Source organism: Capra hircus, chromosome 24 (assembly GCF_001704415.2).
Source record: "Capra hircus breed San Clemente chromosome 24, ASM170441v1, whole genome shotgun sequence".
Lineage (NCBI taxonomy): Eukaryota > Metazoa > Chordata > Mammalia > Artiodactyla > Bovidae > Capra > Capra hircus.
The window spans coordinates 22,296,269-22,321,275 of record NC_030831.1 but is presented as its reverse complement, the minus strand read 5'-3'; the positions used below and the strand labels follow the sequence as shown (position 1 = coordinate 22,321,275).

The following is a 25,007-nucleotide window of genomic DNA, read 5'->3' as shown; positions in this document are numbered from 1 at the left end:
TTTATTTTAAAATTGAGATATAGTTGACATAACATACTAGTTTCAAGTATACAACATAGCAGTTCAATATTTGTACATATTAGGACATGATGTAGTTAGCATTCATCACCACACAATTGCAAATTTTTTTGTGTGATGAGAACTTTTAAGATCTACTCTCTTAGCAACTTTCAAATATACAATGCAGTATTATTACCTATGTGCATCATTATTACACATAAAATAAGTCCTATATTACATCCCCAGGACTTATTTATTTTGCAACTGAAAGTTTGTGCCTTTTGACACCCTACACCCATTTTACAGACCCCCCTTACCCCCCACCTCTGGAAACCACTAATCTGTTCTTTGTGTCTATGAGTTTGGATTTGTGGTTATTACTTTTGCATAGATAATTGAGATTAAATGGCATTTGTCTTTCTCTGTCTGACTTATTTCACTTAGCATAATGCCCACAAGGTCTATCCATGTTGTAGATGGCAAAGTTTCCTCCTCCTTTGTGGCTGATGTGTGTGTGTGCGTGTGCCAGTTTTCTCTATCCATTCATCTGTTGATGAATACTTAGGTTACTTCCATATTTTGGCAACTGTAAATAATGCTGCAGTAAACATGGAGATGCACATATCTTTTGGGGTTAGTTTTTTTGTTTCCTTCAGATAAATACTCAGAGTGTAATTGCTAGATCACATGGTGGTTCTGGGGCTTTCCCAGTGGTTCAGCAGTAAAGAATCTGTCTGCAAGGCAGGAGCGGAAAGAGATGTGGGTTCTATCCCTGCTTCAGGAAGATCCCCTGGAGGAGGGCATGGCAAACCACTCCAGTATTCTTACCTGGAGAGCCCCATGGACAGAGGATTTCAGTGGGCTATGGTGGAAGGGGTCACAAAGAGGAGGACACAACTGAAGCAACTTAGCATGCATGAAACATGGTGGTTCTATTTTGAGTTTTTTGAGGAAACTCCATACTGTCTGTAATAGTGGCTGTACCAATTCTACTTTTCCTGCAATAATGCGCATGGGTTCCCGTTTCTCCAAATTCTCACCAACACTATCTTATTTTTATGATAGCCATTCTAGCAAGAGTGAGGTGATATCTTATTGTGGTTTTGATTTGCACTCCCTAATGATTCGTGATGTTAAGCATTGTGTCGTGAACCTCTTGGTCATCTGTATGTCTTCTTTGGAAAAGTCTTTTCAGATTCTCTGCCCATGGTTTAAACCCATATTGCTTGTTTTTTCCCTGTTGAGTTGTGTGAGTTCTGTATACGTTTTGGATATTGATCTATAAGTATTTTCTCCCATTCGGTAGGTTGCCTTTCCATTTTGTTGATGATTTCGTCTCCTGTGCAGAAGTCTTTTAGGTTGATGCAGTCTCGCTTACTTGTACTTTTGTTGCCATTGTTTTTGGAGTCAAATTCAAAAAATCACCACCAAGAATAATGTCACAGAGCTTACTGCCTACGTTTTCTTCTAAGAGTTTTATAGTTTCAGGCCTTAGGTTCAAGTCTTTAATCCATTTTCAGTTAATTTTAATTTATAGCATAAGATAATGATGTAGTTCCATTCTCATGCATGTAGCTACTCAGTTTCCCCAAGACTGTTCACTGAAGAGAGTCTGTCTTTCCCTATTGTGTATTTTTGGCTCCTTTGTGTAAGTTAATTGACTGTATATGTATGTGTTTATTTCTGGGTTGTATGTTCTCTTCCACTGATCTGTGAATCTATTTTTATGCCAATAACTGTACTGTCTTGATTACTATTTGTGCTTGGTGTTCAGTCTTTAAGCATGTCTGACTCTTGCAACCGCATGGACTGTAGCATGCCATGATTGCTATAGCTTTGGGATATTATTTGAAATTGGGAAGCATGCCTCAAGCTTTGTTCTTCTTTCTCAAGATTGCTTTGGTTATTTTGGATCTTTTGTGGTTTCATACAAATTTTAGGATTGTTTCTTTCTGTGAAAAATGTCACTGGAATTTTGACAGGGATTGCATTGCATCTGCAGATTGCTTTGGGTAGTATGGACATTTTAATAACATTCTTCCAATCCACGCCCCTGGAATATCTTTACATTTACTTGTGTATTCTTTAATTTTTTCCATTTCTTTTATCATACTTTTCGATGTACATATCTTTCACTTCCTTGACTAAATGTATTCCTTTATTTATTATTTTTGATGCAATCATAGTAGGCTTGTATTTTTAACCATTTGTTATTAATGTATAGAAATGCAACAGGCTTTTGTATATTGATTTTGCATCCTGCAACTTTACTGAATTTATTAGTTCTAACAGTTTTTTGGTGGAGTCAAGTATCATGCTATCATGCAGATAACAATATCATGCTATCTGCAAACAGTGACAATTTTACTTCTTTCCTTCTGATTTGGATGCCTGTTATTTTTATTGCCTAAAAATAGACTGTATTAATTCTCAAGTGCTCTCTTCAGTAAGAAAGATACCATCTCTTAACTCCTCCTCAAACACATACACATTGCAGCTCTAATTTTTTTTAAATCCTAGAGATCTATTCAGTGACCTGGCTTGGGTCACAGACCTAACTCTGAACCAATCTTTAGGTCCAGGAGGATGGAATATTATAATTGGCAAGCTCTACTAGAATCACAAGGTTTGAAGGAGTAGTTCCCAGAAGAAGGAGGGGAAGACAGAAATAATAAAAATGCACTAGACGTGCTTTTTGCACGGCATACCATTATGTCTCATTCACATTGATTCCATTGCCGCCTCTTTGAAGGCTGATACTATCCTCACGGAAGAGACTGGAGATTCAGCTTTGAGGGAGTATGTGAAAAGTAGGCTATGTGAGCAATTAATCGCAAGAATCGATCTAGCTCTCTCAGCTGACTGTTAACTCATTGTGTCTCCCTGCATGTTAAGAGTAGGACCCATTTGGATTTGCTAAGCGTCTGGGTCCTTCACATAGAAATTAAATAGACTCTACTTGAAGGTGATCCTTTTTGCTTTCATGTACTATCTTCTGTCGCTGGACCCCTCATGCTCACATCCAATAGTGAGTGTGAATTGAGGATATGAAGATACTTGGCATTATGAGCTCTGGAGTAACCAGAACATAAGTGCTAATTAAAACATTTCTGATGGAAACTTAAATCTTTTTTCATGATTTCCAGTTGCATTCTCTCTCTCTCTTTTAATGAAGCAAGCTTCTTTAATTTTCTTTTTAAAAATTTTACTTGGATGAGGTCAGAAATGGAATTTCTCTTCCATTACTCACACTGCTTCCCAGCTGTTGGCCTCATGTTCCCTTGACACACTGTTGAGGAGCCACCCGTAAGCCATGGTTCCGCCCCCATGTGCACCCGCCTTGACGGAGAAGCCCCAGACTCAGGAAGACCCTCCCTCCCCATGCCCCTGTCTTTGGTGGCCTGGGTCCCAAGTGGCTGTGAAACTCTGGAGGCCAAGGGTTTGAACTCCTGTCTTCCCATCCTTCCAGCTTGGCTTTGTATTTATATTAAGGAGTCTCTTTATTCTGTTGCTGCTTGTTAATATCAAAGTCAGAAATAAAGCCCTGTGGGTCCATTGACTTTTGAGAGCCCTAAAGCAAATCATCTCTTGAAAGCTCGCGAGCCTTCTGGAAGATAATTTACTTGCTAAATGATACTTAGCGCCTCTGCCTTTCCTTTGCCACTCAACTGAGCCCAAGAAGATCCTTTTTCAGTTGTGCTACCCAGTCAGTTCAACAAGATGTGTTTTGTTCAAACGTGGAAATAAAATAGGGGAAGGAAATAAAGGAATTGCAAGAACTTGAGCATGGACACATTTCAGTGAGAACATTCAAAGAGGCTTGTCTAGAGCTGGACTGTTGAATTATCACAGCCTTAGCCTAGTGAAAATGAAAACAGATTTTAGCTTTGGAAACAAAAGGAAAAAATGCCTATGGTCTCCTCTCCCATCCAAAGATATGAGAGAAGTGTATATTGATAGCTGAGGCTTATTCAGATAAAAAAAGTTAGTTGCTATAAAAAAAGGGAAGAAAATTCATTTCCCCTATTAATCACACACACTGTTAACCCCTAATCTTCGGGTCTCCCTCCCCTTCCCTCTTCCTTTTCCTTAACCATAATTTACAACTCCTGTCCTTCCACGTGTCTCATCCCAAGAATACTGCTCTCCAGTCCTGTCTCTCATCCTGCCCCCACCGCCCGCGCTGATTTTTCTTCCTCTGCACTTTTCCACCATTACCTCCTTGCTCCCTAGACTGAACTGCCTTCAGCGCAGCTATCTACCTTCTCTTGCTTCTACGTCCTTCTGCTGCCTCATCCCTAGATTCTGCATTTTTGCATCCAGATTTTATCAAACCCTAGTGGAAGGCAAGATTTTATCAAACCCTAGTGGAAGGCAGCCTGAGTTCGTGAATAAGAATGCTGGCTTGGACACCTGGCAGGTGGGTCCACATCCAGCTTTGCCACTTCTAGCTGATGATCTGGTTAAGTTATTTAACTGGCTGCCTCCTCTGACAAACGAGATGTTAAATTACCCCTTCTTCATAAGTTTCTGTGAGGATTAAAACACCCACCCAATTAAAACATAGCACTTGGTCCTTAAAAAGTACCCGATAAACATTAGATATTGCTGTTTTTGTTGTGATTGTTGTTGGAGAGAATTCCATATCTGTGTCAATAGACATTGTGAACCTTACTACTAAGTAATGGCTTCTAACTTTGGTTTTTAAGCCAAAGTCTTCACAATGGCTGTTCAAAGCTCTGTACATTCTGGTCCCTCTGTGATCTTTCTGACCTCATCTCCTACAGCTACCCTCCCACCCCACAAAATGCACTCAAGTATAAGATTCACGAGGGCAGAGAATTTTGCTAACTTTTGTTACTTTCTGTCTCTCAAGCACCTGTTGTTCCTAGCGCATAGTAGGTTCTCAGTAAATGTGTTAACTGACCATTTGAGCCCCAATACCAATAGCACTACCTTGGTGAAGCTTGCCCTGTCTCTTTAGGCAAGGTTGCTTTCTTTTCTATATTCTGGGGATCCTTAATACATTCTTCAATTATAACATTTCTCACATTGTATTTTCATAGAAAACATATTTAAAGCTCGTAAATTTAACCAGATGGTATAATTCAAAAGCACATTTTTATTTAATAGACTGAAACCTCACATTGCACAGATTTGATTGATTGATTACAGAAATCATAATGTTCTGCAAGTTTGTAAATTGAGTTCCCATCATGTTCTATGAGTTATTCCATAAAAATTAAGTCCAACCTTGAGAAAACCCAAGGAAAAGCAAATTAGAAAGCAATTCCAACACATAGAGAAATCTTCTCTTAAGCAGCAGCACCTTCTGTGTTTTGACATTACAGAAACCTCAGTATTTTACTAGCAAAGAGGAAAGAGACTTGTAAAATTCTGCCTTGTGAGCGTATCGGCATAGCTATCAGTGTGGCTGATAAATAATCTGCAAAGACACGTAACTTCCAAAGTCACTCCTGGAGGAGCCCACCTGTTCAGGTTTGTTTTGAAGGAGGACTTTCTTCATCTGGGGGAAAAACAGTTACCAAATTTTCTTAAATAAAATGCTATGACTAAAAGTCAGAAGGCATAGGCATATTATAGAATTCTCATCAGATTTAAAGGAAGAATGAATAAAATCTTCCATGCTTCAAGGTTAAAGTAACAAGCAAGAACCACTCTCAAGTACACCTCTATGCCACCAGTGTAATTTCAGAGCCAGCACCACTGGCTAGCCAATCATGTATTTACTCACTGCTGTCATTTGGGTGTGGAATATATTTTAAGTTACCGATTGATAACCTGTCCTTACCATTCCCTACTGGAAAATCCCAAGACATACACATAGGAGAAATTACTTGTCCCAGGGCAGCAGTGGTGACTGCTAAGTGGAATCTTCTGTCTGTATTCAGGGGTGATAACAATCTAAGGAAGCCCCCCATCGAAGGTGGTGTGACAGCTGTGAATGCCTTTGACAGCAGTGATTATCAGCTTCAGTGAACACATTTTAACTTAGAAAAGGCATTTGTGATGAGTAGGTACTGTGGGGATGGAATTGGGATTCCTGGTTAATGATTTCATATCTTCTCTCCTGTTGGATTTCTCAAAACCAAGGCAATGCAAAGTCCCTGTTTTAGATGAATCTCACATGTTGGAGAAGTAGAGAGACAATGATTTCTGCCAAGATGCAATTATCGGGGCTTGCTGGCCTAACTCTCAAGAGAAATGGGGCTGTGCTATAACCCAGGAGCTCGGAAAATTAAAATCTGGGTCAGTGCCCAGCTCCATCTTCCTTGATTGGGCCTGCGGACTGGGACAGCGGCTGGTTTCCTTTTTTGCTCATTGCTCTGTGTCTGCTGGGTCTGCCTTAGTAATCCTGCTCTCCAAACATGCATCTGAAATATTTGTTTGCCTTTTGGAGGGGAGGGTGGGTCGAGGCAGGATCAGTTCATCTGGTGCCTAACAAGTGCTCATTAAGGAACACATCGGCCCCTCGAATATTGATGAGAGCTTTTTAGTGCAAATACTTGCTGATGCTAGTTAGTTGCTGATATTATGATCCTTAATGTAACATCACCTCATTATTGATCTTGCTAACAATGAAGGTTTCTCTACTTGTTGAAGATTTCTTTATTTTCTTCACTCATCTTTGATGGGTCTGATTTGAAATTCAACCTCTTAAAAAATTACCTTTGAGAACACCTTATCAGATGCAGTCAACACTTCTCTGCCCTTATCTGATTCAAACTTCCTGTGATGTTTGGCTCTAGAGTCACCTCCTTCCTCTCTGATACCTACTTCTCCCCTGGGCTCAGTGAAACCACTCCCTCTTAGGATTGGCTCCATCAGGCCAAACCCTTTCCCATCTCTTTGCAGGCTGCTTCTTCACCACTTAGCTTTTACAAAGTGCCATCCGAGGCCTTGTCTCTCTCCCTGAGTGAAGGGCATCCACATCTTCAGCTTCAGTGATCACCGATAAGATCATTTCCTGCAGATCATCTGTATCTCCAAGTCGAACATATACATCAAAGGCCCACATGTTCCCTTATTCAAGAATATGTAGTGTACCCTGAGGAAACCAGGGTTGAAAAAGACACATGTATCCCATTGTTCATTGTAGCACTATTTACAATAGCTAGAACATGGAAGCAACCTAGATGCCCGTCGACAGACGAATGGATAAAGAAGCTGTGGTACATATACACAATGGAATATTACTCAGCCATAAAAAGGAACACATTTGAGTCAGTTCTGATAGGTGGATGAACCTAGAACCTATTATACAGAGTGAAGTGAGTCAGAAAGAGGAAGATAAATATTGTATTATAATGCACATATATGGAACCTAGAAAAATGGTTCTGAAGAAATTATTTACAGGGCAGCAATGGAGAAACAGACATAGAGAATAGACTTATGGACATGGGGAAAGGGGAAGAGAGGGTGAGATGTATGGAAAGAGTAACATGGAAACTTCCATTACCATATGTAAAATAGATAGCCAACGGGCATTTGCTGTATGGCTAAGGAAACTCAAACAGGGGCTCTGTATCAGCCTACAGGGGTGGGATGGGGAGGGAGATGAGAAGGAGGTTCAAAAGGGATGGGATATATGTACACCTATGGCTGATTCATGTTGAGGTGTGACAGAAAACAACAAAATTCTGTAATGCAATTATCCTTCAATAAGAAAATAAATTAAAAAAAGAATACGTAGTGAACACCTGCTGTGTGTGAAGCCAGGTAACTCCTCATTGTCACCATTCAGATGTCCTGTTGGCACTTCTCTAGGTCCAAAACACACTAGGAGACTCTTTCTTCCAGAGGACAGTTCAATCTGTTATTTCCCATCTCGGTGAATGGTAACCATTATCCACTTGGTCACCTAAGCCATAAGCTTAGGAGTCACTTGAAAAATCTTTCTCCTTCACAGCCCACTCTTGATCCTCATCAACATCCATGCCCACAATCAGTTAGTCTGGCAAATCATGGCAGTTATTCCCTCTGAATATCTCAAATCTGGGCTTGCTTCTGCAGCCCCTTGGCTCCTAAGTTTAGGCCTTGGTCACTGTTTGATGCATTTTAATCTCCAACGTGTCTTCTGTACTACTGTAACGTCAGACTTTCTTGATATGCAAATGTCACCATGAAGTTCCTTCCTCAAGCACTTCATGGTTCCAAAACATCTTCAAAGTGAAGGTCAAGCTTCTTAGCTTGGCCACAGCCCCTCCTGCATCCTACCCCAGCCCCTGCCGCTGTATACTCTGTTCTCCATCCCCACTAAACAACTTGCTGTCTCCCTGGGACATCACACCCTTTCCTACCTGTGAATCTAAGCATATCTGCTTGAGGAGCCCTTAGTCCCCCTGTCTACACTGCCAGTCCTTTTTTAATTTTTAAAAATTAAAAAAGAAGGGGTTTTTTTTTTCTGTGCTGGGTCTTCATTGCAGTGCATGGGCTGTTCTTGTGGCTCATGGGTTTAGTTGCCCCTAGGCATGTGGGATCTTAGTTCCTTGACCAGGGATTGAACCTGCATCCCCCGCATTGGAAGGTGGATTCTTAACCACTGGACCACCAGGGAAATCCTGCCATTCCTGTTTTAAATGACAGTACAGCCTAGTGGAGAAGCATGTCAACTTTGGGGCGAAGATATCCTAGATAAGTTGCATTTACTATTTGAGCCTCAACTTCATCTCTAGGGTTACTGTGAGAATCCAAACAGATGTTTGTGGAAGAAATGAATTATGTATTCATGTAGTGGCTACTGCATGCTAGGCCTTATTCTAAGCATTGAAGATATAGTAGTGAACAAAACAGTTGAAGAACCCTCCCTAAGGGATCTTATATTCTGTTTTGGAGAAAGAAATGGCAACCCACTCCAGTATTCTTGCCTGGGAAATCCCATAGAGAGAGGAGTCTGGCAGGCTACAGTCCTTGGGGTTGCAAAGAGTTGGACACAACTGAGTACATATACATATTCTGTCTAGCACAGAGAAAGTGAACAAAAAAGGTCATAATTATTACTCATCCAAGGCTTAGGCAATAGCTCCTCGGGGAAACTTTTCAGGCCTATTTCAGTTTCCATTCTGAATGGAATGGAATTCCATTCCCTCATCTTCTGTGGCCCTTTATCAGCCTGTCGGATACCATTATCAGGGCATCATGTTGTATCATAATTGCAAATATTTTTATCTTGCTCACCCACAACTCTGAGTTCCCTGAGTACAGAGCCTAGGACTTTCCTTTTTGTTTTACCAGCTTCCAGTATGCAAGAAATCCAGTTATAAGTGTTAAGTGAATGAACATTTTAGAGTATGCTTAACTTATTGTTTAAAAATAGCATCTACCCCTAAAAAGCATTTGTTACAGGCCCAACACTGTATCAGTTGCTTCAGATATAATGTATTATGTAATTTAACCTTCACAGCAACACTGTGAAACCAGTATTATTACACCTACTTCACAGATGAGGAAACTAAATCTTAGAGATGCAAACTAACTTGCTAGTGTCAAATAACCAGGCTGGGGACCCAGGTCTGTCAGAGCCCCAACTTCAATCCACAGGGCTTGGTAAGAGGAGCCATTTCTCCATGGGGTAGCTGGAGATTTAGGTCAGCACATACTTTATTTTTGGTATACCTGTGTACCTAAGATAAAACCTCAACCACAGTCAGATGTACACAGACATTTTAGTTTACTTTTTTCTATAATCTGTATGACTCTCTTTTCCCTGCTAAGGGAGACGGGAGATGAAAGGTTTTACTTAAAATTGCCAGTTCACTTTCCTGCAATGGAGAAGGAAATGGCAACCCACTCCAGTGTTCTTGCTTAGAGAATCCCAGGGACGGAGGAGCCTGGTGGGCTGCCATCTATGGGGTCACACAGAGTCAGACACAACTGAAGTGACTTAGCAGCAGCAGCCAGTTCACAGTATAGCCTCTTCTGATTCAGGCCATCTTTGGAGCACTCCATCTCTTGGGTGGATATTCAGTCTTTCAGATGTCCTCCTCTTTCCTAGGTCCTACCTCACCAAACCAAACCACTGATTTTTCTAGTGTGATGAGGCTGCAGCTTGATTGGGAAGGAAGGTGTTGGGGAGACACTCTTTAAAAGCCATCTCTTCCCAGAGTCCCAAATGGGACATTTGTCTCTTTAGGCGCAAGAAAGTCCCTTAGGCTGAGAACAAACCCGAAAGCACTCCAACGGCTCCCTTCAGGGAGCTGAAAATGGGAGATGCTGCTTCTTCTCACTTTCACCTGCTTCTTTTCAGCCTTGGGGTGGGGGTACTCTCCCCTCCCTCTTCCTGCAGAGTCTGTGCTTTCCCTGTATCCTAGCATTCTCCCTCCCAAAGTGGAATGTGCCCTCCCCTTCTTCCTGGGGCTAAACAAGAGAATGGCTGCCAGGTAACCTGATTTATGGGGAGGGGAATGAAAACACATCTGTTCAATATTTTCAAATTATTACCCCTGTTACCCCTGCGTCTTGGAGGGTAATCACAAATCTCTGGGGCCGCTCTGGGGCCCTTTATAGTGCTGTGGTTCAGAGCTGCCCCGTGGAAGATTTACAAGGGTTCTTAGGTACCTCCTCCACCTGCCTCACTACTCCTCCCCGTTCAGCCCACCCCCCCAAATTCCTGGTCATAGTCCTCTCCTTCAAAAACAGCCTCGGAACAGTGGGAGAGTTCTCTCCATGAAATTACCTGGTGGAATGAGTTATAATACATTCAAATTCTGACAAACATAGTCCCTATGATCATACCAGTTATGTGACCTGTTACTCAAACATGGGGATCATAGAAAAGTAAGCTGTCCTCTAGAGCCCCAAGTGAGAGGGCTGAAAACATTAAATATTTGATTTGTAGACTCTGCCTTTTAACTTCAGACTGTCCCCAAAGAAAGGGGAAGCTTTTGCAAGGGGGAATTAATTAGTAGGGAAATTGACAGCTGTGGGTCAAGTAACAGAAATAGTAGGAGGAAGTGTTTGTCTTTGTAGCAGCAACTACACTCTCATGCCCTTTTAGTTCATTGTGCAATGTGAGGCTTGCTGTGTATCTCTTGTACTTAGATATTTATCTGATGTACCTTGTTAAGACTTAGGTCAGAACTGGATCCTTATTATATATTAAAAAAATACTCATGTAAGCTGAGATATGGATGAAGGAATCAGCTTGTACACTGTGAACTCACTGGAAAAATTAGAAAATAAAATTATTAAAATATAGTTCAAAAGGAGACTATAAAATAGGAAAAAATGCCCCCCTTATTTGAGATTATCCTTACCATCTGTGTTGTAAACCATTTGATTCTAATTCTAGAAGCTTGATGCCAGAAATAACTTATTACCAGGGAAATATGCTAGAGAATTGTCAGGAATGACAGCGTTTTTACTTGTTTTAATATCTGTATCACAAAATAATAAAGCTGGTAAGCTATACAATGATGTGAAGGCATGAGCCTGGTACTTTCTGCTACATATATTTATTTTGACTTTTACTCACCCCAGGAAATGTCAGAGACCACTTCTGATAAGCAGAGAACCACTCCTGATAAGAGTTGAAGGCAAACTCTTCTTTCTCTCTGAAGGAAAGCACTGGACACATCTGGAATCTGTTCAGAATTTATAATCTAATCCATAGGCTTTGCACCGTACTAGCAATTCTATTCACAGTTGTCCTTTCACTGTTGAGAGAGTATATAAGGTACTTGATTCTTACCTTGATCTATAACATTTATGAGTTCACATTAAACACACATCACCACTGTCCAATCACATTGAGAAAAAGCATGTCATCTTGAAGTTCCAGCTCACTGCTTCCTGACTGTGTGACCTTGAGCACCGCACCAGTTACCTCATCTCACTAGTATACTCATCTCTAAATTAGGGATGATAATAACAATAGGACCTGTCTCATAGTCAATGTATTTGAAAGATGCATAGCAATAATGCAGAGCAGCTTGATGTTGAGAGTTTCCATCCAAATATTAAATTGGATGTTCACTTGTTTAATTCAAAGAAAATACATGACAAGGATTTAATTATCTGTATCAGGAGGCAGTGTAAGGATTTGAATTGAGAGGTCTTGGGTAACCATGATGTTCTAAAATGGTGGGTCTTTAAAAAAAAAACTCCCTTTGGGGATTCTTTTGTGCAGAAAATCTTCATTTGCAATTCTTGATTTTCTCATTATTAATGTAGAGGTATATTGATTAGAAGGAAATGGAGCTTCCTATTCGTTTTTCAAGTTTGGGGTTGCTTTGGGGGAGGTGGTTGCTGCTGTTTGGAGAATGGGGGAGGAACCTGGAGATTTTAACCCCTTAGTTTGATAAATTTTCTTGAAGCAGGCTACCAGGTCGTCTTATGTATTTCTGAAACCAGACCGAGTTTAATTTTCATGGAACAAGAACTTGGTATGGAAGGAGTTAAAGGGTCTCCCACACCCCTCTGCCTGAATCGTTCTTTTGTGTACACAGCTGCAGTGGGAGCTCGGGCTGGAAAGGAAATGGTTAGAGGAAGAGCTGGTTTTCAGACCCAGGCGAGTCAGTGAGGGGGGCCAGGGGTGGCCTGGGGTTTTACATGCCAGATGTAGGCCGGCCCGGGTGCCTGCCTGCAGCCGCCGGCGTGGTCGCGCAGCGGCCCAGCGCGATTCCAGGCGAGGTGATGAGTTAGCGGGTTGCTATGGGGACAGGCCGGGCCACGTGACCAGGGTGCTGCTGCCGGCGCTTTGACGTCAGCAGCCGGGAGGGCGGGCCGCGAGAGGGCGGGGCGGGAGCCGAGCACGGAGCAGCGAGCGGCGAGCAGGCGGCAGGCGCGGTCTGCGCGAGGAGCGGGCGAGCGGGAAGGCGAGACATAGCCACCTTCCTACCCAGGCAGCCCACAGCGGTTTGTTCCCATCCTCGGGAGTGCGCCAATGCCTGGGCCGACCCAAACCCTGTCCCCAAATGGCGAGAACAACAACGACATCATCCAGGATAACGGGACCATCATTCCTTTCCGGAAGCACACAGTGCGCGGCGAGCGTTCCTACAGGTAATGGGGCTGGCCGGGGAGCGGCGGCGGACGGGCGGGCGCGCGGAAACCCGCCCGTTATATAATGGAGCAGACGCTGCCCCCGGCCCCGGCTGCAGACGGCCGTTTGTAAAGGCGGTTGTGGTTATTTGCTGTCTGTTTCCATGTGTCATGTTGGGTGTGCACGGAGGCTGCCCGATTGCAGATGGAAAGCATTTTGTGAATAGGTTTGCTGCCTGCAAGGGGTCTCCCTCCATCTCTTTGCTTCCACGTTGATTTCAAAATGCAAGCAAAATTTCCCCTCCTCTGCAAAGGGAGACAAGCCGGAGCACTTCCTTTTCTCCTTCCTTTTTAGATTTTAAAGGAACCATGAGGTAGGCTATGCCTAAAGACTAGGAGGAGGGCGAGGAAAAGGTTTGCGCTTGCCCTGGTGTGTGTGTGTGTGTGCGTGTGTGTGTGTGCAGGAAAGATGGAATCCTCTAGATTAAGCTGCAGTCTGTGATGTTGAACCGCCAGATTGATGGAGCTTTGTAAGAATTCTGCTCGCTGATTGGTGCAAGGATTGACAGCAGAGGTCACGGTGTCAGACATTCACCAAAATTTTCTCCATAGAACCCAAGGTTTATTAGAAAGAGACTGGACTGCAATGGACCTGAAAGGAACTAGGTGTCCTTATGCATTTTCTTAGGAGTTTATGGCCTCCGCATGGGTGGGGGAGCCCGCCCTTCTTATTTACAGTAGGAAGGTAATTCCTGGTATTTTGCTGAGGTCTGATGTGGGGATGAGACTGATCTTGGTCATTGTATTGTGAGCTTTTTGATTAATGAGTCGGCCTGTACGGTTGGCATCCTTTTTATATTAGCATGTCTGGCAATATGTTCTAGGAGATAAGCTCATTAAAATTGTTTGCATTGTTTGATAAGGATAACAATGTAATGGAGAATGCAGCTCGAGTCTTAGGCAGCTCATGGGCAGACTTGAAGGGAGACTGATAGCTTCGCTCATATTTCCTCTGAAGTTCTTTTGTACTGGAGTAGTTATTTTTAAATGCTACCTTGATAACTGCTAACAATGCTTTTGCTCTGAGGCAGAGCACACATACCCCTAAAACGCATCCTTTCAGCTAGGGAGCAACAGGAAATAACTCTTTTTTTTTTTTTTTTAATGCCTTCATCTAAACATTCAGATGGTGTTATGGGCAGAATAGTATATGTATATAAATGTTGCATGTTTAAAAAACAGAGCCGAAAGTGCCCCCACTTCCTCTCTCTTTGACCAAAGAAACACTATTAGCTGGCTCAAAAAAAAAAAAAATTATAAGCGATCTTTGCCCTGTCATCCCTGGCAGTTACATAAATACTGGGAGTTAATTTTGGCTGTGCCCATGAGGTCACTAAAATCTCATGCCTATGCTTCCAAGTAATATGTTGACATGACATCCTCAGATTCCAAGTGCTTGTTGTTCTCTTAATATAAACCAAAATTGGTCCACAACCTCTGGGACTCTGTTTTTGGAGACCCATGTGATTGGAACATTGGGTCTCTTCTCTCCCTTCCTCCTTCACCTTTCTCTGTGAACATTCCAAAGCTGAAAATAGAATTTAAAAACAAAAACCCGGACATGTTGCTTTGAAATCTTCACTATTTAAACTGCTCTTATAGGTAATACATTTGAAGCCCTTAGTTATTTTTTTCAGTGATTTCATCTCTGCGACGTAGGTAGCAGTTGCTTTTAAGCAGAGTTCGAATTTTACCACATGGGCTGAAGGCAGTTGCCTGGTTAGGTTTTATTAGTCATGTGAACTAACTTGCAATGGCAATGGAAAGATCACTTGGAGGGAAAGGTTAAATGCTACCTTTTGTTGATGAATTATTGTTTTACAGTAAAAATGTATTCACCTTTTAAATTCAGTCCAGGTTGTTTTTTCCATTTCCTGAACTATTTCCAGTCTGCTGTCCGAGTCGCGGTATGGTACCCGAAATGATGTAAGAAACAAAATTGAATTTGAATAAAGATCGGATGGAGCAAAATCTTAAGTCACTAAGAGCATCGTGGCCTTTGTATTTTATATAATAGGATTATTGGTCCCTATAGTGAGAGATGCCATAGGTTAAATGAGGAAAGAAGACTCCAAAATTGCTTTTGAATTGTGTTATACAAAGGTGCACAGGGAGACAGACACACTGTTTTGCTTGGTCTGCTTTTGTTTCAGAGTGGGTGACCAGTGTAGTATAACTGCACTTATTTTGGGGGGGGAAGGAAAGGAAAAATGTGACACATTTTTCTATCCAGTAAATGTTCCATAATTATTTTGGCATCCTGAGGCTGGAATAATATTGCCATTTAATTGCTGAGGAAACTTGGAAGGCAGTTTGAAAGCCAGAGTAGAGATTCAACCACATGCGTTTTACTTTGGCTGCAGGTTAAGTCTGGTCCCCATGAATGAGATGTGTCAGAGAGTTCTGTTGGAGTGCCACGGAGGGGCCTGGGTAAGCCCAGAGCCCTGGGGTGATCTCTTTCTGGGAATTTCCAAGGGAATTCTCTTTCTGGTTCCTTTACTGATTTCTAGGCAGTCCCAGCAGGTCCTTCTGCTTTGGCTTTATTTTCTACATTTGCCCATTGCATATAGACTCTTTCGTTGCTTTCTTATAAAAAATCTTTGTAAGGCTAACTGAAATATTTAAAACAAAAAGCATCTTCAAAGATGTGTGTAAATATAAGAAGAATGCTATTGTGTACTGAAAGGGGCCTCTTCAGGCACTCCAGGATAAGAACACCCCTCACCTGGCTGGGAGCACAGGTGAGAAGAGAAGAACCCAGAGAACAAGGCCGTTCTTTCTAGCACCGTCAGGGGGCAAGTGGTCGCTCTTCCCAGCAGGAGACGTTACTGTCATAACGTTTGCACCAGATTGTTTATAAATAAGGATCAAATATGGTTCACGATCCAGATATCTTGATCCGGGTATCTCTTGGTGTAAACAGAACCTGTTTTTACAGCCTGGACCAGAAGGAGTGGTAAATCATTATTGAAACAGAGTGCCCTTTGATTAGAAGAGCAAGTTTCCTTTAGAAAATTACCCTTCCATTAGCAGTTTCAGTTGAAAAGAGCAAGTGCAAAGATGGCTCAGCAGAGCCGTGTGGATGTGTTTCTGTGGCTCATGTCCACCACTCCTGTGTGATTGCCTTCTCAGCCCCAGCTTCCTCACTGCATTTATGAACACTAGAAATCCATATATTTTAACAGCGGCCTAAAAAATAAATGTGGTGTGGGCCATCTGAGGTGACACTGTTTAATTCACAGAGCGAATAGTCGTGCTCTGCCCTCCCTGGAGAGGCGACTCCCTATAGCGCTGTTTCATGCAGATGCTCATAGATGAGATTTATTAACTGGCCCTCTGCCCACCGCATCGTGTCTTTGTTTGCATACTCCAGGCTTTTAAGAATGAATGTATAAGTCCAGAGGACTAGTTCCACATGGGTATTTGAACATGCAACTACAGTAGCATATGTTTCTGAATTCTTAAAAAAGAAAAATCACTCGACGCGAGGCAATAGACTGTAAAGAAAAACAGCGAAAACTTAAGCCTAAGACCTTGACTCTGACATCCAACTTTGCTAGTTTTGAAAAATGAGCTCGTGGCAGGGCACACAAAAAGAAATATATGTGTATGTGCCCACAAACACGTGTGCAAAAGATAGTTGCGAAAGCATGTTCTGTTTAATAGAAGCTATTGTAACATGCCTCACTTTAACCAGAATGTAGATTTCAGATCACATTCCCCAAACAGCGACTGCTGAAGTCTCCTTCGTGTATCTCCATTAGGTATTTGTTAGCACCATCTGGGTTTACTTCTGTCTTAGGAGGTTTTTGAAAATATTGATTTTTGTCCTTAACATTTTTCTTAGTATTTTTAAAGGGTTACTAGATACCTTGACTGTAGCCCACCAGGCTCCTCTGTCCATGGAATTTCCTAGGCAGGAATACTGGAGTGATTTGCCATTTCCTTCTCCAGGGATCGTCCCAACCCAGGGACTGAACTCAGGTCTCTTGCTTTGCAGGCAGATTCTTTACTGACTGAGCCCCCAGGGAAACTGCCTTAATTGTTAGGTGCCCAGTGTACTTATTTTCTGTTTGGCTGTGTCAAGTCTTCGTTGCTGTGCACGTGCTTTCTCTAGTTGCAGCGAGTGAGGGGCTGTGGGGGCTACCCTCTAGTCGTAGCACCTGGGCTCTCTTTGAGGTGCCTTGTCTTGTTGCGGAGCACGGGCTCTAGGGAACGAACACAGGCTTCAGTGGTTGTGGCACGCACAGACTCAGTTGCTTCGAGGCGTATAGGATCTTCCCGGACCAGGAATCGAACTGGTGTCCCTTGCATTTCAAGGGGGATTCTTAACCCCTGGGCCACCAGGGAAGCCCTAGGCGCCCAATTTTTGAACTTCTTTTCAGGGTCCTTTGTTGGAGAGTCTGTTAAAGGAGATGGTCCTCCAGGTGCCCTGGTCAGAGGCTCACCCCTGCTCAGCAGTGGTTGCCCGTCTTAGTTGGGAGCATTGTCTTAGCAGAACAATAGTTTGAGATGATCCTCTGAATTTAAGCGGTTGATTTCCATATTCAGTATCTCTCCTGTATATACAGAGACCTCTTGAAGCTGCAGTGAATAATCCCTCAGATTAGTGGAGGGGGAAATAGTGGGACTAATCTAAATATTCTGTGTGGTTTGGAGGATTAATTTGATAAATGCTTGAGAATCTCACTCTGGCCACACTCTCTGCCAGATGCCCCTCGAAGGACCTTGAATTGTAGCAAAGTCAGATGTTTGAGCCGCTCATTCTGTAACAGGTTTACTTTGTTGTGAATATTTGGCTTGGTCTGATAGCAGAAGTGGTTTGCGCTTTCTGAGCCCACAGTGACTCAAAGTAGAAAAAGATACCCACAAGGCCAGTATGTTGTAGGAAGCTAAAAGACCCTATTGGAGACCAGCTATTCGGGTGAAAGGAGTGGAGGCTGTAGAATCAGAATTTTCATTGGATAGAATTTTCCCGTGGGATAGGAGCATTGGAAGGCAGGCAGGGTGACCGGACCTTGAAAATTGAAAGCATGTTGATTGAAAGACAGCATAATAACGGAAGTGCATGCTGCAATCCAGCTCCTGTTTTGCAGTGAGAGTTGAAGGGAAAATGGAATCCTCCAGTGCCCCACCCTACAGTGTCCAGAATTCTTAGGGAACACTTCATTTGCTCCAATAGAGAGACCTCTCCGGCTCTGTTGTAGGGCTCAGGACAAGGGAGGCAGATGTTCCTGGCTCAAGGCATTTTCCCTCAGTAGAAGCAATCAGTGCAACTTCTTCCCATAACAGCGTTGGTACTTAGGTCAGATGGTGGCTTCTTGATATACAGATGCCAGCTTCACAGTTACCAGGCCAAAAGGGTAGCTGCTGTATAGAATTTACACTCTTTCAATCCTCCCAAACTGAGAAGCAGAGTGTCTGGTATTTCACTGTGAAGGATCCTCAGGAGTCATTTAATGCCAGCTGATGACACTGCTCAGAATGCCCCTCAGGGCTCCGGTGCCATTTTTCTTACAGCTGGAAAGTGATCCCTTCGATGGCAGCTTCTGGTGTGGACTGAGAGTTTAACCCAGATGGTGTGGATTGCTTTACTTTCAAACTCTGTCAATTTCACTTTAAAGGAATTGATTTACTCCTCTTCTGTGAACAGTGTCTTTCCCACAATGAAATTTGTTAGGATATGTATGTTAGAATAATTCCATTCTTCTTGACTTCGGGCTATCTTTCAGATACCATGTGTCATACTCATCTAGTGTCCTTTTTTATTGAAGTGTATTTGCTGTACAATATTATATATGTTACAGGTAGATAACATAGTGATTCACAATTTTTTAAGGTTATACTCCATTTATAGTTATTATAGAACATTGGCTGTATTTCCTGTGTTGTACAATCTATCCTTGAACATATTTTGTACCTAATAGAGTATGCCTCTCAGCCCCCTGCCCCTACATTGCCCCTCCTCCTCCCCTCTCCCCAGGGGTGACTACTGGTTTGTTTTTGGTATCAATTAATTTGCTTCTTTTTTATATTCACCGGCTTGTTTTTTTAGAGTGCACAGATAAGTGATACCATACAGTATTTTGCACTTAGCATAATACTCTCCAAGGCCATCCATGTTGGTGCAGATGGCAAAATGCCATTCCTTTTCATGACTGAGTAGTGTTCTATTGAATGTGTATACTTCATCTTCTCTATCCATTCCTCTGTCAGTGGACAAGCTGTTTCCAGATCTTGGCAGTTGTGCATAATGCTGCTATGAAACTAGGGTGCCTGTACCTTTTTGAATTAGTGTTCATTTTTTCCTGATGTGTACCCAGGAGTGTTTATGTCTCTCATCTAGTATCTTAAGCACTCTTCCAGCAACTTTTTGTCTTGGAACACTCCACACACCCCACCCCCCCCACTGGTATCACAGGAACCTCATTTCATAGCTCACTTTAAAATTCTGATTGTTCATCTCCTAGTGTTTGACCTTTGGAATTTACATTATGTTGAGAGAATGCAGAATGGAAGCCTATAGTTCACATAGGCAAAAACTGAATTTATGTGCTTTCGCCTTATAGCATGTATCAGAGACATGGCTCCTAAACATGTTTTTGTTACATGCATCCCCAAAGATAACTTATTTTAATGGAAATAACTCATTACCGAGGTAAAGATGAAAAAGGGTTTTATAGGCCACCAAGAAATAATTTCTTAGTAGGTTACTGAGAAGAAGAAAAAAATACTTGTACATTTTCAGTGTCATATCTCCGTAGCCTAATTAGGCTCTTACTCATTTGAACCAGGACGCACTTATTAAAGCATTATCTTTTTTTCTGAAGGATCCAAAGGTGGTAATAGGTGCATAGGATGGTCAACCTGATGACTGCTTTTCGTGATAGATGCTTTTGTGTAATTATCTCATAAAGGAAATGTAATGAGAGCTCAGTCTTTCTGAGACCTCATTTGCTTTGAGCAGGTAAATGTGCCAAAGAGCCAGGTTTGTGCCATGACTTGAAAGAGAAGAGGAATAGGGTGAGAGGCTTGCAAATGAAGAGAACGCGTTGTAAATATTTAGTGTACATTGGCAGAAGTCTGTGAAAGGTAGGATCTCGCGCACAGAGTTGGTCCTGAGGTTTATGGCCAGTGCTTGGTGTTAAGTCATTCTTAAAATGACAGTGCTCTTCCTATGAGGCACACCTTAGGTTTCTGTGATCCGTTTTGTTTTTTCCTAGAAGTAGTGTTTGATTTTCTTTTTTAACATTAATTTTTCATTCTTAAGAGTTAGCCTGCCCTGGCAAAGCCCTGAGCAATGACATTTCAGGGAGGCGTTCTTAGTGTCACAGTTCTGCTCTGATTACAAACAGCAGTATCCCCTCATCCAGGAGCCCTCCTACGTGGTTCCCTGCAAGGTTCAAATTTGGTAGCTCTGCCGGTAAAGAATCTCCCTGCAATGCAAGAGACCCAGGGTCAGGAAGATCCTCTGGAGAAGGGAATGGCAACTCACTCCAGTATTGCCTGGAGAAACCCACGGACACAGAAGCCTGGTGGGCTACAGTCCATGGGGTCGAAGAGAGTCACACACAACAGGACTTAGCGACTAACACTTTCACTTTCAAATCAGGAGAAAGTGCAGCCATTCACATGGGCTCCTCTCCCCCTCCCCAGGCTACTTCCTTTTTGTCAGTTTAGAAAGCCAGAGCATGTTTTCAGGTTGCTGATAATAAAATCTTTTAAATTTCCACTCTGTAAATATACAGTTGGAACTTTATTAAAATTTAAGCCACAATTCCAGTCATCTAAGAATCTATTCTTTCAGCAGACTCACCAGCTTCCTTCTATATGTCATACTCTGAGCTGAGCACTTGAATTCAAAAACAAGTCACACAGGGAACTTACCTGGTGGTCCAGTAGTCAAGACTCTGTGCTTCCACTGAAGGGGGTGCAGGTTCAATTCCTGGTCAGGGAACTAAGATCCCCACATGGCGCGGCCAAAAATATATATAAATAATGCATAGCCCTTTCTTGAAAAAACCTCTATATCTTGGGACAGCAGGCAGGAAGGCAGTGTTTGACTGGAGGAATCTGAGGTGGAGCGGTACCGCCGACCCCAGGAAAGTAATTCTGTGACTCTTGTGCTGATAGCAAGGGCAAAATTACCCTTGTAGCTCATTTGGTTAAGAATCTGCCTGTAGTGCAGGAGACCTGGGTTTGATTTCTGGGTCAGGAAGATCCTCTGGAGAAGGAAATGGCAACCCACTCCAGTATCCTTGCCTGGAGAATCCCATGGACAGAGGAGCCTGGCAGGCTCCAGCCCATGGGGTCCCAAAGAGTCAGACACGACTTAGCAACTAAACCACCACCACAGCTTTCAGGAGCTTTCAGTAATGGCACCTGTAGATAAAAACCATGTTTGAGTGTGTGTGTTCCCTACTATGACCTCTGTGTATAAGTTTTAATACAGCCCCATGGCATAGGTTTGAGCATTGTTGAATGACATACGTGGTGGTAGTGGGGAGGTTACTTCTCTCTTACAGAAAGTCATTTGAGGAAAAATAAAATGCTTATCTCTTTTGATCCTCCAAATTTTATGGTATTTTTATTGAGCATCACTATGTTAAAATTAGTGCAGTAGAAAGAAAAGAAAGAAAATGTATATATTCATATTTCCTTAGTGGGCATGGAGAAACTGGAAGAATGTTAACACATGTGGAACTGGACACGTGTCACAATGGGACTGGACACGTGTCACAATGGGACTGAACAGATGATGGGTCCGTGGGTGCCTTACTATGTTTGAAAAAAAAAATTGGAAAACTATGTAAAATGCACTCCCTAATCAAACAGTGGTGTTTCACTTAACCCCTTAGTGGCAGTTTGAAACTTAAATGAGTTTTGATTTTTCACAGTGAGTTTTACGTGCGGAAAGGTGTTGGGAAGCATCTCAAAATATCCTTGCTGAAATCACATGGATGATGTTAAAGATTTGCCTGACCCAAGTACCGTTCTTACACGCGGCCCTGGCATCCGCCTCTTGAGGTTTCACACGGAGCGAATGCATAGTCCATATTTTGTTTCGTTTTCTCCAGAGTCCATCAGAGCTGCAGTCGGTGTTGTTTTTTGTGATGCGGCCAGCCTGCTTAGTATGCTCCATGAATCTTGCTTTGACTGCAAAATAATCCTCTGTGAAGATTGTTGTCAGTATCCTCTTTGGATGTTTTCCTCATTTATTGAGCACCTGGTGTGTCTCAGGTATTGTGCAGGGGCCCTAGAGTGTGCAATTGCAGGTTTTGGCCATTTTTTTAGGCATTCTGCTGCTGTCCTCTGCACACTGCCCCCACCCTGCCCCCACTTCTGAGTCTGACTCCCCACCTTATGGAAGTTATTGAGTGATATCTGGCCTTGACGTCCGCCCCCCTCTCCATCCCGCGATGGTGCGTGATGGTGCTAGACGCCAGCCAGGAAGCAGGCCATCTGCATTCACAAGCCCTCCCTGCCCCCTGCCCCTCCCCCTCCCGTCTGGGTGAAGGCTGAGTGGATGCCAGGGAGACTGACCAATTAAGAATAAAACAAAAGGAGAGCTTTGAATACATTATCCCAGCTATCGGGACCTGCTGCTCACCGGCAGTAACCGTGAAATAGAAAGCTTGTGGAGCCTGTGCTTTGCTAGAGAAGGAGGAAGCGGAAGAGGGCGCGATTGGTGGGTGCTGGGTGGGTGGGGGAGGGGAGCGCAGGATGAGGGCTTCTTGGAGGGGAACGTGTCGGCCCCTCCCGCGCCCCCGGCTCTTTCTGTTTCTGGGGACCTAGGACATCTGTCCCTCGATCGCGTCTTCTCCAGGGAGAAGGAGAGAGATGAGCACCATCAGCCACCCAGGCAAGGAGGCTGAGGACAGGGGCAGTCAGCCTTTCCAACATCCCTCAGCGGGGCTGGCAACGCAACAATAAATGCAAAAGCACGTTTGGTGTTGGGAAAGCCGGTATCCCTCTCCCTGGAGTTTCTCACGGGCAGATAGCATTGTCGGATCACCGACTGTAAGAGGTCAGCGTGAGTAACAGTTGAACACACTTGCAGCCTGTGTGATGAGGGTCATGGCCTCCTCACCTCCGGTTCAGAACGTGGTCTACCTCCCATTAGGACCCACTGAGGCACTCAGAGTCCCAGACTGCTGCTCAGAGAAGCAGGAAGCGGTAGCAGGCAAAGCTTGGGCTCTGGCCTCAGACTTACTCTCTATCCCAGCTCCACCCTTTTCAAACTGTGTCATCCAGGGCAAATTTTTTAGCCTCCCTAAGCCTCATTTTCCTAATGCGCAAATGGAAATAATAATAGCATCAACTTCACAGTTTTTAATGAGGACTTAAATGAGATGCAGAATATAAAGTATACCCAGCAGTTGAATGGTGCAAAGTAAAACGCCTTTCAGAATATCAGCTAGTATTGTCGCTTGTCATTTCAGTGTACTCTTTTACCCTGTCTTTATAATAAACTATGATCTTTGTGTCCTTACTACCTCTTACAATCCCTGACACATAGCAGTTGTTCATTAAAAGTCCAATTTCAGTCCGGAAAAAATTCAAACAAATTATACTGTCGCTCTCCCCACCTTACCAACTTGATTAAGAATTAATTTTACATACAGTGAACTACATCTGTTTAAGGTATAATGATTCAGTGAGTATTGGCGGTATGTATGCCCTTGAATCCATCACTCCCAAAAGATTCCTGGTATCCTTTGCAGTTCATAGCTCCTCTGTCCACAGCACAGGTAACCACTGCTCTGCTTTCTGTCACGCTAAATTAGATTACCTTTTGTATAAATGAAATCATACGGATTGTACTCTTTAGTGTCCGACTTCTTTTCCTTGGCATAATGATTTTGAGGTTGACCCAGCATGGATGAATACAACTCAGCCACAAAGCTCATTGCTGTTTGTGGCCGAGTGGTATTCTGTTGGATGGCTTTGTTGTTGTTCAGTTGCTCAGGCATGTCTGACTGTTTGCGACCCCATGGACTGCCTCACACCAGGCTTCCCTCTTCTACACTGTCTCCTGGAGTTTGCTCAAACTCTTGTCCATTGAGTCAGTGATACCATGCAACCGTCTCATCTTCTGTCGTCCCTTTCTCCTCCTGACTTCAATGTTTCCCAGCATCAGGGTCTTTTCCAACGCATTGGCTCTTTGTATCAGGTGGCCAGAGTATTGGAGCTTCAGCATCAGTCCTTCCAGTGAATATTCAGGGTTGATATCCTTTAGGATTGACTGGTTTGATCTCCTTGCTGTCCAAGAAACTTTCAAGAGTCTTCTCCAACACCACAGTTCGAAAGCATCAATTCTTCGGCACTCAGCCTCTTTATTGTCCAACTCTCATATCTGTACATGACTACTGGAAAAACCATAGCTTTGACTATACAGACCTTTGTAGGCAAAGTAATATGGCTATAATCATATTTTATCAGTTACCAGCTTGTGAACATTTGGGTTAGTTTCAGTTCTTAGCAATTATGGATACAACTTCTATGAATATTCATGTATAAATCTTTGTGGAACAAATGTTTTCATTTTTCTGAAATAAATATCTAGGAGTGGAATGGTTGGGCAGTATAATTGCTGTTTAAGAGACTTAAGGAATAGTTGTCCAAAGTGGTTATACCATTTCACATTCCTACCAGAAGTGTAGGAGAGTGCCAGTTGCTTCGCATCCTTGTCAACACTTGGTATGGTTAGTCTTTTAAACTTGGCCATCCTTACAGATGTGGACAAGTATCCTGCTGAGATTTTAATTTATATTTTGATTATTAATGATATTCAGTGTCTTTTATGTGTTTATTGGTCATTTGTGTACATTCTTTAATGGAGTATGTGTTTAGATCTTTTGCCTATTTTAATAAAAAAGATTAGGTGGTTTATTTTACTATAATATGATCTTAACTTAGATTTCAATGAGTTTGAGTTCTGTGT

General features: G+C 42.7%; 1 protein-coding gene across 3 annotated transcripts in view; it reads left to right on the top strand.

Moving 5' to 3' along the window:
* The window catches only part of MAPRE2 (microtubule associated protein RP/EB family member 2), a 188,980-nt gene that overhangs the window by 58,942 nt on the left and 105,031 nt on the right, over positions 1 to 25,007 (top strand). Inside the window, exon 1 of one of the 3 annotated variants that reach the window (XM_018039484.1) lies at positions 12,752 to 13,024. The exons of the other annotated variants lie outside the window; for them this stretch is intronic. Coding sequence (XP_017894973.1) covers positions 12,906 to 13,024 — 119 coding nt within the window. The 5' untranslated portion in view covers positions 12,752 to 12,905. Of the gene's footprint in view, positions 1 to 12,751; positions 13,025 to 25,007 lie in introns of those variants that run through there. 3 annotated transcript variants of the gene reach the window in all.